Source organism: Crocuta crocuta, unplaced genomic scaffold, assembly GCF_008692635.1.
Source record: "Crocuta crocuta isolate KB4526 unplaced genomic scaffold, BGI_CrCroc_1.0 scaffold92, whole genome shotgun sequence".
Taxonomy (NCBI): Eukaryota; Metazoa; Chordata; class Mammalia; order Carnivora; family Hyaenidae; genus Crocuta; species Crocuta crocuta.
Window position 1 is genome coordinate 5,478,132 of NW_027528804.1, and position 19,261 is coordinate 5,497,392.

General features: G+C 35.1%; 1 protein-coding gene across 3 annotated transcripts in view; it reads right to left on the reverse strand.

Moving 5' to 3' along the window:
* Window positions 1-19,261, reverse strand: part of TBCK (TBC1 domain containing kinase) — a 190,010-nt gene that overhangs the window by 15,032 nt on the left and 155,717 nt on the right. For all 3 annotated transcript variants that reach the window (XM_077755783.1, XM_077755782.1, XM_077755784.1), the window contains one exon: window positions 8,181-8,340. In XM_077755783.1, coding sequence (XP_077611909.1) covers window positions 8,181-8,340 — 160 coding nt within the window. The remainder of the gene's footprint in view (window positions 1-8,180; window positions 8,341-19,261) is intronic.

The window sequence follows — 19,261 nt, forward strand, 5'->3', positions numbered from 1 at the left end:
GGATCATAGCCAAGTTCCAACTTCTGTAGGTCAAGTGGGAGGGCAACTATGGTTAGTTTCTTATTCAGCCACAGACATTCCTGTGGTATGGAGTAATTAATTAAATGGTGGGTTGTGGAGGGCAGGGTGGGTATGTAGAATAACACATACTTAGACAAGATAACTTTCATCCTGTGACAGGCCATGAATATAGGTGCCAGAGATCACAAGATTCAGATGGTGACTTGGTAGTTTTTCCTGGAAATTGGAAATGAGTTTCCTCTGTCTTTTTAAAAAACTGCTTGTACACATAATATATCCAGTAAAGATGTTTAAAAAACAAAGTTTGAGGTGTTTTAAGGCCCTCTTTACTACAGCTCCTACACTGCTTTTTACTTCACAAAACCTTTGAAAGCCAATGAGAACAGGAACTCGACAGGGCAGGTTTTAGCTGGGTGGTCTTTTAAAGTAAGCTATCCTCCATGTAACAATGCAGAGCCATACAGATGAGTTTTCAATGTTACTTGTAAGACTCATATTATGTCTAGTGTGTTCAAGCCACATTAGTATCTAAAATGTTTCCTTATAATCTGCTATGAACCCACAGACCAAACATCTGCTGACAAGAAGGCAAAGAATAAGACAGGAAGAAAGCCAAGTTTAACCATAGCCAGTGCTTATGGGTCTAACAAGACCAAGAAAGAATTCCTTGCGTATTTGGAACTCATAAAAGAGACCCACTTTCCATTCTTTGCCAAAATGTTAAAAATGTTATAATGAGGCCTAACACATTTTCTGACAGGTAAGATATCACATTCAAAGTGGTTTAAAAGTCTCACATTAATCTCTAGAACTAGGTAGATATTATCTGGAGCCAGAGAAGTTTATTTACTATGGGAACAACACATGCTGAATTGCTTAAAGTGTTTTCAGAATGAGCACTCTTCCATGGGATGAGAGTGTGGAAGCCTCACATTACTGTAGTACAAACTAACTTCCAATTTAACATCGAAAGACCAAATAACACCTTGGCCACCAGGGGAGTATAAATAAACATAAGTGGACTATTATCTTATTTAAAAAACAGCTACAATGGCATGCTTTCTTATTATAAATATAATCATTTTTAGTTGATAATAGATGCGGTATTTTAAACTTAATCCTTACTTGTCATGTGTAGAAAGTATCGGGACACTCTGTTCAGTCATAGAATCTCCACAAAGATCATCTCTTGTCCAGGTTTCTGAATCAACTGTTATCCAGAAATATATGTTTTGCTCTTTTCTGTTTGTTTATTTTGTTTTGTTTTGCAGGAAAGAATAATAGCAATTAATAGCATACACAGCTTATTATTGCCACTGGCGGTTATGTTCTCAGATGAATATTTCTTTTGATGATAAAAGAAAACACTGATTTTATGCCAAGAATATAACATTTTAAAGGAAAGACAAGCTGTTTCTAATATTTTTCCAAAGCGTTGACAAAACAGAGTAAAATGCAAAGATTCTTTCAACTTCTTTCTTAGATAACCTTTTGAATGGGATATACTGGCAGGGATGAAATTTTAGTGGTCTTATAACCACAAAATATAATCTGGATGGATAGTTATAAAGTCTATGTGTTTCAGTGACTAACACAACAATATTATGTTTACAGTTTGATTTTTTTTTTTTTAAGGATTCACTAAAGGTAAGAAACACCAACTGGAGTTTCATTTTATTCTTGTCCATGTTCTTGGCCATTTTCCAGTCTGGCAGCCATCATTAGCTCTACAGCAGGATTTCACTACATTCTTTCTCCAGAGGGGAAAAACAAGTACCCCATAACACATTAAAGCACGCTCCTCTGCTATCATCATCTTCCTTAAACATTATAATTTACTTCTAGGAAAGAGGTGGATGCACAGTGGTATTTTGTTCAGGAGAGATACATGAGACTTTGAATTGAGGTGGGTAGTAGGATAGTGTGAGTAATGGTTGCTGTATGAAAACAAATCATACAGTTCCTCTTAGGTAATGTTTCATTAATATTTAAAAAATCAAAATTTCCTTTATATCTGAGAAATCTAATCAAGGATATAACAATGTTCCTTCCTGTGGGTTCATTAAATCCATAATTTGGCTGGTGGACTTCTCTCTGCCTCCCCCTATTGATCTGAATAGTTACTGCCTTAATTCTCAGATTGATTCACAAACTCTCTGAGATTAATTCAGCACATTTCGGTTTTAGAAGAGATATCTTCTATGATGCTTTCTGTACAGATCATGTTGCCATTTTTTTTTCTAAGCCCAGGAAATCGAATTCCAGTTTAACAACTGAAGATGTAGTTTCTTATGTGAATTTTAAAAAGATGATTATCTCTGCAGTGATGAGAATGAGACCTTTCCATCTTTTTCATTTCAAATGTTATACGAAGCCTGAATTGACTTTACCCTTGTTTTGATACAGAGGTCTTCCTACTCCCATTAACCCTGCCAATACTTGCAGTCTGCATCTGTTTGATTTGTCAAGTTAACTCAGCCACACAGCAGCAAGGATCAGCACAAAATCTGACTCACCCTTGGAGCATTAGTACACAGTTTTGAGACTCAGGAGTCCACTTTCACTCACTTAAGACTACCTGACATTCCTTGATGCTGGCACAACATTGTTCTCAGAATACCTGCATGTGCTTGATTATATAATAGCTCACTGTTTTATTTAACCTGTAGCGTTAAGGTGAATTAAAGATTACCTGACAAGTGAGATTCAGTAGGACCTGGTACAGGGAGCCTCTATATGGTACCTTAATTAAACTAAGTTCTTTTGTAGTCCTGTTTTTTTGCCCTGTTCAGGAGAAAAGCAATGTTTTAGCCTGGTAAGAAATGGCAGATACTAAAGGTTTCCTGGTGTATTTAATGTGGAAGCTAGGCCAAATACAAAAAGTCTTATGAAGTAGTAATTACAAAGAAACCAATAAATTGTTAATCAATTGTAATTATAGGAAATAGTTAATGAATACATAAATAAAACAGGATCAGGTATCTTCCAATTACAGTTACTCAAGTACAAAAATAAGCTATAATTCTCAGATCTGTTTTGCCCTCTCCTATTTCACTGCAGACAATATATTCAATACACTTGGCCATTATAGAGTAAATCCTTCATATATGTAATTCAAAAGACATTCTGGTTCTAATTTGTATGTCAAATGGGTGATTTTAATACTGTCATTCACTAGACAAGTATCTCATTTTTTCTTTCTTGCAGTTGTTCAATGACATTTTGCTAGGTGTTAAACACTGAGAACCCTTTTCATTATTGAGCTATATATACTCTATTTCATTTAATATTTTCATTTGTTGGATTTTCAGTCTAGCTCTTTTACTAGACCTTAACAGAAGATGTAAAACTAGAAAAATTACAGTCAGTGCCTACTTTTGTAAATAAAAAATTCCCTACTCCAGATATGGGTTTGACATAAAAATCATAAACATTTACAAAGATAATTTGTAACTGTACTAACTAGAATTGGTACCTCTGCTTTCTTTTCACAGCATTCAACTGTGGCTTTCTTAATCTCTTCAAAATAGGACTCTGCCAGCTGCTGGGTGCAATACAATGATTTCAACCTGTTACTTGTTTGGAAATCACTGTTTCTTTCGTGCTTTTGATTTTTAAAAAAATATTCATAAGGGAAAAAAGATGAGACTCAATAAGAACAGCTCTTATATGAAAGAATGTCCGTTATGACCAAAAACTGTAGGGCTCAGATGAACTGTGGGCAGTGGGGTATTCTGAACACATCAAACTCTAGAACTTTTTAAAAACTGCTATTTTAACCATTTTAGGTGTACAATTAAGTGGCATTAAGTACGTTCACAATGGTGTAAATTGTTACCACTAGTTATTTCCAAGAATTTTATCATCCCAAATAGAAACTCTGTATCCATTAAGAAAAACTGCCATTCTTCCCTCTCTCAGTTCTTAGTAACACTAATTTACTTTCTGTTTTCATGAATTTGCCTATTCTAGGAAGTTTATTTAACGTGGAATCACAGAATATTTGTCCCTTTGTATTTGGCTTATTTCAACTTAGCATGATGGTTTTAAGGTTCATCTATATTGTAGCATGTATCAGAACTTCATTCCTTTTTAAGGCTGAATAATATTACACTATATAAATATAGTGTGTGTGTGTGTGTATATATATATATATATATGTATATATATATATACCACGTTTTATCTATTCATTCATCTGTTGATAGACACTTGGGCTGTTGCCACCTATTGGCTATTCTAAATAGTGGTGCTATAAACACCGGTATACAAGAGTGTATCTGTTTGAGCCCTTGTTTTCAATTTTTTTTGGTATTTACCTAAGAGTGGAATTGCTGGTCATAATGTAATACTAAGTTTACATTTTGAAAGAACTGCCAAACGTTAAATCGATTTCTACAGAAGTTGCATTAGTTTACAATCCCACCAGCCTTGAGCCAGAGTTCCAATTTCTCCATACCCTTGCCAACAGTTGGGTGTGAAGTGGTATCTCACTGTGGTTTTGATTAGCATTTCGTTAAAGACTAATGATGTCAAGTATGTTTTCATGTATTGTTGGCCATTTGTATATCTCCTTCACCCCTAGCACCAAAGGGAGTGGGGGCTGGAAAGACAGTAGTTAGAGAAGGCTTCCTGGAGAGAAATTTTAACCTTCAGTAAAGGGATTCAGCAAACCTGAGAATTTTTGAGGGAAGAATACAGACAGATAAATAAATATCTTTGACTCTTTCTCTCTCATAAGTTGTTATAACTACCCATTAGCTCTCTATAGCTAGAAGCCAGAGAATATGGAAGCCAGTCTCCTACGGCAGAGAGCAGGGTGAATAAGTGTGTAGAGTGGATCTAAAAAGAAAGGCAGAACAAATCGAAGCTATCCAGCACAACCATGGATAAAGAGAATTCCAGTAAAGAGACTTTAAGTGGAGATGCTTCCAGCTTACCTGGTGGTAGGAAGAAAGCATTAGTAAAGTCATACAGATCTGTATAGCAGGTTAAAAGATGATGGAACAGCATAAGTAAATAAATACCTTAAGTTCCTTTTAGCCTCACAAGGAAAAAAAAATTATTAAGATCCATCTCTCTACAAATACTTAAGTCATATCTCAAAAATAATTTCCTGATGTTGTACTGAAGCACTAATACTGAGCATACAACTTGTTCAGTCATTGTTGTCTACAAGCATTAATGACCATGGAGTTTGAAGACAAAGGAATTATTCATGATAGTACCTGGTCTCTGATAAGGAAGACATTGGCTAATTTATTCATAATGTGATGGCTCTTAATTTATTACTATAGTTTTAAATGTTTATTTATGTATTTTGAGAGAGAGAGATTGCATGAGCATGCAGAGAGAGAGGGAGAAAGAGAATCCCAAGCAGGCTCCATGATGTCAGCCCTCCAAGTCTGGGCTTGATCTCACAAACTGTGAGGTCATGACCTGGGCCAAATCTAGAGTCAGAGACACCCACCTGCCCCATTTATTACTATTATTATCATATACTGTTATTACTTCATCTAAATAGTCATGCCTCCAGATTTCTTTCACATTTTGGACCTGCAAATTTATTTGCACTATGACTATAGCATTTCACAGTGTTTTGTGTATAACAAATGACAAATGCTTTATAATTGATAACTTAATGAAAGAAATGAATTATTTATTTACATATATATATGTTAAAACCTTTTTGGTAACATTAGAACATAAATCTAGAGATTAGTACAATACAATGAATAGGATGCTTGAAAACATTTGGCATATTTAAGAATATTAAATTATATAGGGTCTACTTATTAGATAATCATCTTTCAAATGGTGAGTACTTTATAACATATCTTAAGCTTGTTAGCTTGAAGAGCATAAAAGTTTATTTCAGGTCTTGGTTTCATACACTGCGAAGAACTACTGTGATCAGTGAAAAGTCAGAATAAGCCTAGTTAAAAACAAGTAAACAGGTGCGCCTGGGTGGCTTAAGCATCTGACTTCTGCTCAGGTTATGATCTCATGGTTTGTGAGTTTGAGCCCTGTGTTGGGCTCTGTACTGAAAGCTCAGAGCCTGGGGCCTGCTTTGGATTCTGTGTCTCCTTCTCTCTGTCCCACCCCACTTGCGATCTGTCTCTCTGTCTCTCAAAAATGAATGAATGTTGAAAAAAATTAAAAACAAACAAGCAAACAAAAAACAGGTTCAGTGGCAGCATTTAGACTCAAAAGCCTTAAGAACTCACTGAGTTAAGGGTATGGCCTATGGAGTCACATGGACTCATGTTCCAATCCTGGCTCTGAGACAGGCAAATTAAAACCGAGTCTAAGTTTTTCTCATATGTAAAATGTGTAGAATAATATCTCCCTCATAGAATTGTTGTGAAGAATGAAATAACATATGAAAAGTACTTACTACTTACAAAGACCAGTCAATAATTAGGATTATTATCATTGTAAGGATTTCTTCTTACAGCTGTCTATTACTTGGAACACAGAAATATGTGCTTCTCAATAGTACTTCTGTGGCTTGAATGTACTGATATTCATTGTAATTGAAAATTGATATTTTTCAGTGGAATGATATGGCAATACAGATTAATGCAGCAGCAGAATTACGGTAGTAATTTATTATTATTATTATTTAACAATTTACATAAAAATAATTTAGATACCAAGACTTTAGTTCTAAAATGCTCTCATTTACTTAAAATTGCACATTTGTCATTTAGTATTCTGACTTTCTCTGAAATAGGTGTTTTAAATTGTTCCCTGTCAGCTGTCAGATATAATTATATAAAAGGGAAAGTGAGTGATATATGACATAATTAATATCCACTCAGATCCTTCTTTAGTATGGCCAATTAAGCTTCATTATCAAGGCTGACCTTCATTTAGTGTTAAAAACCAATGTTACTGTGAGCCCTGTAACTTTTGAGACAAGGATGCTTAAAAGGCCTATCACCAAAAGTTTTAAAGTTCTCATCTGACTACCTTTCTGGATTATTCAGTACATAGAGACACTAAGGAATGTACATATTAGTGGGGAATATTTTATCTCCATTGCTCATTTCTTTGAGAAGGAAATTTTTCTAAGTACATTCCTTACTTTCCTTTTGTCCCTCTGTTTACTCTGCCCAGGGTAGTGATCTATTTGATTGGCAAATTTGGGAAGGCCCTGTCTTGCCCTTCTTCCTTTTGGGAATGAGCTACCTGCAGGGATCAAACTACCTGGGCTGCTTTTCCAGGAGCAGATCCTTCCCTCTCTTTAGAGAGAGGGCCTGTCCTGGCTCAGTGTTGCCCCTATCTAGATATGTTCACCAATTCTGGGGGATTTGTGAGTAAGCCCATTTGTTCTCATACTAAACTATATTCTCTAACTTGTCTTTTATAAAAAGCAATGGTCATATTTTGGACCTCCATATGCCACTCTTTGTTTTACTTTCAATCTGCTTAGAACATAGGGGAGAGGGCAGACATTTTATTTTTTCACATACTCCTTGTATCTAAAAGTGGATATCCTCCCAGAATTCTCTATCATCAAAGAGCTTTGAGGGGCACCTGGGTGGCTTAGTCGGTTAAGCGTCCGACTTTCACTTGGGCATGATCTCGCGGTTCGTGGGTTCGAGCCCCGCGTCGGGCTCTGTGCTGACTGCCAGCTCGGAGCCTGGAGGCTGTTTCAGTCTGTGACTCCCTCTCTCTCTGACCCTCCCCTGCTCACGCTGTCTCTCTCTCTCTCTCTCCTAGAAATAAATAAAACATTTAAAAAAAAAAAAAAGAGCTTTGAGTCTATAGTAGATAAAATCCCCAAATCCAAAAATTCTATTATGGTCAGCTTTCAGAGCCTCTAGTCAAGCCCCACTATGCTTCTCCAATGGAAGGAATTAAAGCTATTTCTACGCAATTTCAGAAAGGAGTTCAAAAACAACAAAAAAACCCCACCTTAGTCTATCATTTGGATCTTTCTAAATTCACTATGGATCCTAATGTTGCACAATGAGGGAAAAGCATTAATTCTTTTACTGGGAAAAAGTAGACAAACTCTTCTATAGACAGATAGGCAAAGCACATTTGCTTTATGACCAACTCCTAAAGACATATACTTTTAGACAAACTATTATAAGAGACAGGTAGATAACACATCATTACATGACTATGACGTTTCTGAGCGCACTTACCTCTGCTGTATGCTTTGCCACATGCCCCACAATGACAATGACCTTCCCTTTGAAGCTCTGGAGCACAGCAGTGAAAGGGCCCTGGGTAAGTTCCCCTTCTGCAGTGAATGCAGCGCTGAATGGAATGTTGATGCTGCCTGAAATATGACCCCGAATAAAACTGAGAAGGAAAGTTAAGGAAAACAATTATTTGTGTGTGGACTTGAGTGTGGGAGGGAAACTCACAGAGGTAATTGATCCACAGGAGATAGTATGTTAAAATTTAATACAAATGGAGACCAGACTTAAAAATTCCCTGAGCAGACAAAACTTGTTTAGTCATATAAGGAAAGTTTAGTTAGCTTATTTTGCAAGACAAGTGAGACTAACTTAACTTAGGACACTTCTTGCTTATGCCTCTGAAAATCATACGCAAAATTTAAATTGTTCCCCCTAATTGTTCTGAGGTGACTCCTAACCAATTTCCTTTCATTTAAGAAAATTCTAATATTGTAACCAAAATGAAAAATAAGCAGTCACTACCTCCACACTGAATAAGCTGCTTTATAACAATATGCCCTGAGCCTCATTCTATTTTTGTTTGAGTGCTACTGATTTGTAGTCTGTCTTTTTGGTATGTGCACAATAAACTTTTACTATTTACTATTTCAGTGATTCATTGGTTTTACTTGTTTTTTTTTTTTTTTTTTTTACTTTTTTCCCCCTGAACTTTTGAAAGTTCTAAACATCTTGAATGCTCATGATGTTGAATACTCATCTTGAGTGTGTATTTTATCTAAATCAGTAAGGTACTGCTAAGGAGGGGAAAAAAAGCTAAATGTGAAAATAGAACTGAAAAAAGAAAGGAAAAAGATGAGTCAAAAACTTAAAGTAGACTTTCCTGATTAAATGAAGTATTGTAAAAGTCATCAGAATGTAGCAAATCAATGGCAATCACATGGGTTGCATAATATTGATGGCTCTCGGTTTATTACTACTGCCATGATTATTTTACAGCTCTGAAAGTAAACTGGATATTCTCAGATCTAACCTGATACTTCAAAGCCTATCTACTTTGGGCAAATGATTGTAAATGGGATTATGTTTAGAATTGTTAGGTCATCAGCACTGGTTGGAAACACTTCTGTTGTTGGCTGTTTCTCAAGTAAACTTAACTGACATTTCCATTCTTTCCAATTTTTTGTTCTCTAAAGGTATAATGTGTTATTATATTTGTATGTTAGAAGGGTGCTTATGATTTCATTGAGTTTTACTTTTAATTTGGTAACTAAAAGCATATATTAGTTTCAAATATTTAGTAATATCATATGATCTTAAAGAAAAAAATATATGTCTCCAACTAAGGCACAGTATATTTCAAAAAGTAGTAGATGATGAAATCAGAGAGGCAAATTAATAATTATGAACTCAGTCTTCTGACTATTCTCAAAGTATTTAAATTTCTGTTAGAAATGTGAGATTCCTTTTTATATCATTATTTATTATCTGCTCCTGCCACTAAATGCCATGAGTTTAACACAGTGTGCTTCCTGGACTTTACAGATTTGTTATAAAAATTTTACAGGGGTGTCTGATTGCTCCAGTTTGTAGGTTTATCTTTAGAATTCTACTTCGTTTTTTCTTTCTCATTAAATGGTGAAAGGGGAAACTGAGGCTCCTACTCTCAAGAGTGATAGAATATGGAAACCAACTTGACAATAAACTATTTGTATAAAAAAATAAAGTGAAGTTGCTTGCAAAAAAAAAAGTGATAGCAAAGATTGATCATGTGTCTTACATTCAAAATTTTCTAGTCAGTTGCTGCTTGATCATTTTTTCTTTAAAGAAAACATTTGGCATTAATAATGAAGGAAAGAATTACAAAAAAGTTTTGAAAAATAAAAAGAGAAGTAGACATTAGCACACCAGTGTACATTGTTTAGTTTGAGTCTTCTTGAAAGGACAAAGAATGTATAATCATGGGCAGATCACCCTGGATTTCATCAGCACTAGGTTCTCAAACATTTATAATTACTCAGTATCCTTAATTGCAGTTTTTATGAACAGTCAGAGCTTTGTTCTCAGCATATAGTTACTCTGACAGTACTTTTATCTTCAGTTAGGACATACCTTAATATGAACATTCTTGATGCCACAAACCAAGAACCTAACAACTCAAATATTTTCAGCAAATGATTCTATACCTGCCATTCTGAATCAGTTGCCAGAGAGAGTCTCTCTGTTTATCAAACAGCCCTTATCAACTGTGAACATTTTTTTTTCTTTCTGGTGCTGTTAAAGTAGCAAAAACAATATAAGTCAATCCGAGTCAAGCAATGTAGTAGACATATTTGGGGTGCTTGCTCCCACTTTCTTGTTTGAAAGAGCCCCAACCACTGCTCCTAAGAAAGGGTGAGCCTAGATTGCCCTGGTTGTATCAGATGATCCTTCCACAATCATCACCGACAGTATAGTAGGGAAGAGGAGGGTGAAGGTGGATAGTTGATGCAGACTGAGCCAATCAGACTCTCTCCTTTGAAAGTCAGAAATAAAAGAGAAAAGACAATGCTTAGACTGTGATAAGCTTTACAATGTAAGTTACGTTCGAGTGCCTTATATATACAATTTGTCAGCCACATATTAGAAAATTAGTGACTTTAAAAATAATATTTATTTTTACAGGATAAATTCTATAAATATTTGGCTTGAAAAAGTACTCCTCTGTACCAAATAGGCAAAATCTAAAATCTGTATCTAAAACCATATAAGAACACTTAGATGATTTTGTGAATCAGTATCACCACCGATTTATTATGTGCTTTTAAAGATTTCAGTCCAAATTGCCTTTTAGTCACTAGAAGTAAGTCATAAACTTGTTATTATCCTAGAGTTTTCTGTTGGCTGTGCTTTATAGTTTTATTTTTTAAAAATCCGTATTAAATGTTAAAATGCTGCACAAAATATGATGGCAGCAGAGACTTTTTTGGGAAGAAGAAAATTATAATCCAAAATGCAAAGCCATTCCAAACCTTTTTCAGGCTATCTCAACATTTTGAAAGATAAGGCACAACAGAAATAAAACTTTAAACCACATTTCCCCTATTCTTAGTTTAGTTCAATCAAAAAGTCCTGGAAAACATTTAAAAGCACTCATCCAAGAACACTCTTGTCATAAAACTTCTAGTGCAAATAAGATTAGGTAAGTGCGAGTGCTCTTAAGGTGGTCCACCCTCTATATATCTATCCTTAACTACATGGTAAATAGCAGAGAAGAATAAGATTGGCCTAGTTACATATTAATACATTTACCATGAACATTACCTTTGGTTTAAGTAAGCTGAACAATGAAGACAATTTTGATTTAAGGATATAGTGTCCTTGGTAATTAAGTTTCTCTGTCTCCATTACAAATTCTCATGTGAAACAGACATCATATGATGAAGTAGAACTCCTTTATGCAATTTCTAAACATGTGAGAGGCTGCCAGATTATATTGTAAAGGTAGATAGTTGACTACTTTTCTTATTTTCTGAGTCCTCCATAATCATAATAAAACATTAGGTTTATCTGAAAACATTAGGTTTATTTGTATATTTTGTGTTAGCTAGACACAATAAGTAAAGAGTGAGATAGAAGACAGTTTCTGACATCTAGTGACTCTAATTCTCAAAGTTGACTCTTATTTGTCCTGGGCAAAATATGGCAAGGAGAACAAAATGACAGAGAATACACATCTGAGATAAATACTTTCTCCATGCTCTAAGAACTTCCGTCATATTTAACTGTATTGCAGTGGGAGACAAGTGTGTATAGGTCCCTAATACTAAAGCAGTATTAGAGATGAATATGCAGCAATACATATTTTAGGATTATGACTGTCACCCCATTGCTTTCCTCATATTCTAGACAAAAATTTAGATTCTCTGCATGTGTCTTTCGTATTTAAAAAAGCTATTGCTTGGCAGCAAAACAGATATGGAGTAACAATACTCGTACTCACAGAGGTTCTATACTGAGTATATTGCCCAACAGCTACACACTATGCTACTGTAGAAACTAAGAACTTAAAAAGTGTCAGCTTCAAAGTACCCAATTTAGAATCTAGTAAGGCAATAAGCCAAAGTACTTATGTGATAATTAGCTCCAATCATATATACATCTAACAATGTCATCACAATTTTTCAGATTGATTTTGGCAAAAGTGGCAGTGGCACTCATAAACAGTAACTTTTTAACCTAGCAGTGTTCATAAAACATTTTTACTGTTAGGATTTTTGATGACCTATTTGAAGGAATTAAAAGATAAAAGACACGATTAAAGATATCCACAGAAATTACAATAGGACCTCTGCTATGGAACAATAGAAGCTATAAAAACAGTTATTATAGCCGTCACCTAGTCAGCTATTCGAATCAAGTTGTTACTACATTGATTACACTCTGTGATATATTCTAGTAAATATCACCTTTCTTTGGGAACTAGTGACCCTACCCTGTCTTGCAGTAAGCTGTTCCTCTTCCCAAAAACGTATCATTCAGCTCAACATTCCATCTGACAGACGTTACCAAAAAGCATTCAAGTGTATGCATATAACAAAAATAAATATTTACATTAAACAAAATCTGGTAGTCCAATTTACAAACAGATCACAACAAATACTTTAAAATATCTGTGACAAAAGAGTTGGATTATTAGAATAGTATTAATAGATAAGGATGACATACATTTTTGTTTTTTTTCAACTCTCCTCTCCTCTCAGAAATTCATCGTATTTACAATGTTGTTAGACTAAAACTCCTCCTGTTGAGAAACCTTTCATGGCTGCCTATAGAACAAAGCCCTAATTTCTAAGTTCAGCCCTCATGAATAAGACCTACTTCAATTCCAAACAAACCAAATCATATGCTGTTTCCAGGATATGTCCTGCCTACCTCCTGTACTTTTCTGTCTAAATACCTTTTCTCATTATTTTTGAGTGTCCAAATATTATTCATCCTTCAAGTGTTTCCCCCATGAAATGCTCTATCGATCGATCGATTGATCGATCGATCTATCTATCTATCTATCTATCTATCTGTCGGCTTAAGCAATAGACATTTATTCTCTCACAGTTCTAGAAAACAGAAGTTCAAGATCAAGGTTGGCAAGATCGGTTCCTTCCTAGGGTTGCAAGGGAGACTCTGCTCCAGGCCTCTCTCCTAGCTTCTGGTCATTTGCTGGAAGTCTTTGGTGTTCCTTGGTTAATACGTACATCACCCAGATCTCTACCTTCATCTTCACATGACCTTCTCCATGTGTGTGTGTCTGTGTCCAAATTCTGCCCCCCCTCTAAAAAATTTATTTTTTAAAATACAAGGTAGTTAACATACAGTGTAGTATTGGTTTCAGGAGCACACCAATACTTTAAACAATTTATAGGATCTGTATTTACCTCATCTATGGAATTCTTATAATGCTTTAATACAGTGCTTAGAATATATCTTATATATTTGCTAAGTAAATGAATTTCAGAATTGTGTCAAACCTAGAATAACTTGTATCAGCACCAAATGTGTTAAATACCTCCTGGCCTTCCCTAGCTAGTGGCACCACCATCTTTCAATACAGCAAGTGTCATGATGCAGAATTCTCTTTGTTAACACACAGTATGAGAAAAGGGAAAGAAATAGCAACAAAAGCCATTTCTCTGGATTTTCTCCAGCATAGGTATTAACCCAAAGGGTTCATGAAAATTGATTTTAGGGATAATCTAGAGATCTCACCCTTTGTAACTGCAAATATGGAGAAATGCTTACACACATCAAATCTCTGGGTGATTCCATCCTTCAGGTCTTGCCTGCATCATTACCTCCACTCTCACCCTTCTTCCACAATGCTTTAATCTCTCCAAGATACAAATGCGAGCATGCCACTTATTGGATAAAATTCTTTAATACTTTCTCACAGTCTTTGGAATAAATCCCAAATTTCTTAGCATCATATGCAACATTCTCCATGAAGCTGCCTTTGCCTACTCTAGAGTCATTTCCTACCCTCATGTATTCCAGCAATGCATATCCAGGGTACTTATAATTTCCTGAATGTATCTTTCTCACCCACTCTGTGCACTCATACAGTATGTTTTTTTCAGTTTAAAATGCCCTTTATCTCTTCATTACTGGGGTAACTTCTACTTTTCTTTCAAAACCCATCTCAGGTATCAACTGCTTTGGGTGACCATTCTTACATTCCTCCTTCTGGGTGTGCCTCAAAAATAGAGCATTTAACACTGCATTGTAGCTATTTATTTATTTATATTAAAATGTTTACTTATTTATCCTGGGGGGGGGGGTGCAGAGAGAGAGAGAGAGGGAGAGCAAGAATCTTGAGCAGGCTCTGCACTGTCAGTGGGGACATTCCAGCAATGGGTACCATATAGTCTCACATTACACAAGGTCCATTCAGATATGGAAATACAACTAGCTAGAAATTTTAATTCAGGTAGCTTGAACCTAGACCCAAATGGGATGGAAAAAATCCTACTAAACCTTTTATATCTATTCTGCTCTTAACACAAGTATTTCTGAATTACTTTGATTTCAAGCATATGAGAATAACATTTGTTCAAAGTATCTGTTTACAGATAATATCAGTTGGACCTATGTTTACAAGACTAACACCAGTCTTAATATGAACTCTAGAAAATTTGAAATTCTCACTATTTAGAACCATTAACAAAAACAACAGTTTGGCTTGTGTATTATCTTTGAAACTATTAATGTTATTTATGCCACCATATGAGAAACACTTTCTATCTCCTCTTTAAAATATGCAATTATTATTTGCTCTGAAATTCCTGTAATTTGTATTAGAACAGATATCACTGACTTAAACCTTTACCTAGATTAACATTTCATGTTTCTTTCCTTTTTTTAAAAAAATTATCTATTTTGAGAGAGAGAAAGAGTGTGTGTGAGTGGACCAGGAGCAGAGAGTGAGTGAGAGAGAGAATCCCAAGGCGGCTCCATGCTGTCAGTGCAGAGCCTGACACAGGGCTTTATCCCATAAACTGTGAGATCATGATCTGAGCCAAAGTCTAGAATCAGATGCTTTACTGACTGAGCCATCCAGGTGCCCCTTATGTTTCTTTCTTATAAAAACAAAAATAAAATATGATTTCAATAGAAACTTAGCTGTTTAGTTCCACTGACACGAATTGTTCAACTCTTATATTAAGAATTTAGACTAGATTATCTCCAGGCTTCTTATTTGAAAGTTGGGATTACGTCTTTATTGTCAAGTGGGTAAAGTCCATCTTCATGTTCTCACATTTTACTTTTCTGTATTTCTCACCCCTACTGGTCCCTACTGAACTTAGGAGTAGTTCCTTCAGACTGCTGATATTCTTCTCCTTACTTACTATCATAAAAATTGATAATGGATTAAAATATTGCCTCTTGCAGGGTATTTGTATTTTAACTGGGAATATTTACATTCTATGCTAAATGACTAAAGCTTTAGCAAAATTTCAGATGATGGTGTTCAGGGTACACTATTCCTAAATACGCATCTTGGTATACTGAATATTTTAAGCTGAAGAAATGGCATGTGCAGAAAGGACTTTGTGAGCTTTCTCTGAATCAAGACATAAAACTCTCAGCTGAGAAGTGCCTTCCCTCTACTCAGAGGGTAGAGACATCCTTATCTCTAGGACAGAGGGACACTGACAGGAATCTGAACAAACAGGCCTTACTAAGTTTCCTCTAGTGTAACTAAATTTAGCACACACTCTCATTGCCCTACCACATTTTCCTGCCACTGTCTTCTCCTCATCAGACCTGGTATAAAAACTCTCAGGTTTAACCCTCCTTCAGATCTTTCCCTATGAAGGCTCCCATGCCATGTAAAACTTATATTAAATAAATTTTTATATGCTATTCTCTTGTTCATTTGTTTTCTCCTACAGAATCCCAGCCAAGAACTTAGAAGGGTAGTGGAAAAAGATATTTTTTCCTCCCTTACACATATGGAGTGTTTTAGGGGGTGATAAGGCTGTCCCTTAAATTCACTGGTAGGCAGCAACTTACTTTGTTGAAAGATGACTGCCTCCCTTCCTTTCATAAACAATCATTTCAATTATTTTACATAAGTAAAAAGAATGAGATAAAACTTAATTTTAGGTTCTTAATCTCCTGAAACACCAAATTCAGGAAACAAAATTTTCACCTCTATGAAGATATAAGAACAGCATTGGCCAAATTTTCCCATTTAAGTGATCTATAAAAGCAAAATAGAGGATAAAAATTATATAGGGAGACTATAAATAATTGGCAAAATATTATAAGAAATACTTCAAAAATAACTTATTTTCTTTGAGGGAATGAAAAGGTATTAAAGTTACTTTTTTCCTCCCTCTAATGTATAGGACTACATTTTGTCAAAGGAGAAATAAAATTATTTAAAAATATACTAGTATTAAATATTTATTATTTCATAGAGAGAGAGATAAAGTCACATAAACCTCAGAGTTTAATTGCAAACATTTACTTTGGTCAGAACTAAGAGCTACCTGACACAAGGGAAACAAAAGCAAACATGAACTATTGGGATAAGTCAATACAGAATGGGAGAAGATATTTGCAAATGACATATCTGATAAAGGGTTACTATCTAGAATATATAAAGAACTTATCAAACTCAACCCAAAATGCAAAGAATCCAGTTAAGAAATCAGCAGAAGACATGAATAGATACTTTTCCAAGGAAGGCATATAGATGTCTCACAGAAACATGAAAAGACGCTCAACATCACTCATCATCAGGGAAATACGAATCAAAAGCATAATGAGATACCATGTCACATCTATCAGAATGGCTATAATTGATAATACAAGAAACAACAAGTGTTGGGGAAAAAGCAGAGAAAGGAGAACCCTCTTGGTGGGGGGAGTGCAAAGTGATGCAGCCACTCTGAACAGTATGGAGGTTCCTCAAAAAAGTGAAAATAGAACTACTTAATGATCCAGCAATTGCACTATTAGGTATTTATCTAAAGGATACAAAAATACAGATTCAAAGGGGTATATGCACGCCAATGTTTATAGTAGCATTATCAACAGCAGTCAAATTATGGAGAGAGCCCAAATATCCATTGACAGATAAATGGATAAAAAAGAGGTGTATACACACACACACACATAAACACGCACACACACACACAAACACGCGCGCACACACACACATACACACACACACACACACACACACATTGGAATATTACTCAGCCATCAAAAAGGATAAAATCTTGCCATTTGCAATGATGCAGATGGAGGAAGAATGTATTATACTAAGTGAAATAAGTCAATCAGATAAAGACAAAAGCATATGATTTCATTAACATATGGAATTTAGGAAACAAAACAGATTAACATATGAGAAGGGCAGGGAAGGAGGAGAGAGGGAAACCACAAGAGACTCTTAATGATAGACAACAAACTAAGGATTGATGGAGGGAGGTAGGTGGAATGTGGGCTAGATGGGTGATGGATGTTAAGGATGGCATGTGTTGTGATGAGCACTGGGTGTTGTATGCAAGTGATGAATCACTAAATTCTACTCCTAAAACCAATATTGCACTGTATGTTGACTAAGAAAATTTAAATAAAAAAAGAGATACTGTACAAAAATAATTCCTTTAAAAAGTTTTATAAGCATTTCAATAGGCTTTCATTTGTTAAGTTTTAAAATACCAGAATCTAATAACAGGCTTGGGGAAAATTTAATATTTTATTAGATTAAATCTTATAAATTAAGTCATTATAGTAGAAAAAAATCTTTCTAACATGCATCCCTCAATGTATTCCAACTTTGCCATCTACTATTGAAAGTAGTTCAGTTTTCTTCAGTGGGATTTATTCTGGGGATGCAAGGATGATTTAATATTCACAAATCAACACAAGGTATAAAATCATATGTTCATCTCAATAGATGCAGAAAAAGCACTAAAAACTCTCAAAAAGGTGGGCTTGGCGGGAACATATCTCAATATAACAAAGGCCATATAGGAAAATCCCACAGCTAACATCATACTTAATGATGAAAAACTGAGTGTTTTTCCTCTAAGATCAGGAAGAAGACAAGGATGTCCACTCTCACCATTTTTATTAAACACAGTACTGGAAGTCTTAGTTACAGCAACCAGACAAGGAAAAAAAAAAAAAAAGAAGCATCCATATTGGTAAAGAAGAAGTTAAACTGTCACAATTTGAAGATGATGTAATACTATACATAGAAAAGCTTAAAGACCACCAAAAAAACCCTACTAGAAATAATAAATGAATTCAGTAAAGTTGCAGGACACAAAATTAATACTGAGAAATCAGTTGCATTTCTCAGGGTGCCTGGGTGGCTCAGTCAGTTAAGTATCTGACCTCATCTCAGGTCATGATCTCATGACTTGGGAGTTCGAGCCCCACATCAGGCTCTGTGCTGACATCTCAGAGCTTGGAGCTTGCTTTAGATTCTGTCTCTGTCTCTCTCTGCCCCTCTCCCACTCATGCTCTGTCTCTCTGTTTCTTTCTCTCTCTCTCAAATATAAATAAATATTAAAAAATTAAAAAAAATCAGTGGCATTTCTATATACAAATAAAAAATAGGAGAAAGAGAAATTAAGAAAACAACTTCATTTACAATTGAACTAAAAAAAACCCCAACAACCCTAGGAATAAACTTAAAGAGGTAAAAGACCTATACTTTGAAAACTGTAAAACACTGATGAAAGAAACTGAAGATGACACAAACACAAGGAAAGCTATTCCATGCTCATGGATTAGAAGGATTATTAAAATGTCTATACTACCCAAAGCAACCTACAGATTCAATGCAATCCCTATCAAAATACCAGCAGAGTATTTCACAAAGCTTCTAGAAATAAAACTAAAAGTTATATGGAACCACAGAAGAGTCTGATTAGCCAAAGAAACTCTGAGAAAGAAGAACAAAGCTGGAGGTATCACAATCCCAGGTTTTAAGATATACTACAAAGTTGTAGTAATCAAAACAGTGTGGTACAGGCACATAAATGGATATATAGATCAATGGAGCAAAATAGAAAGTGGAGAAA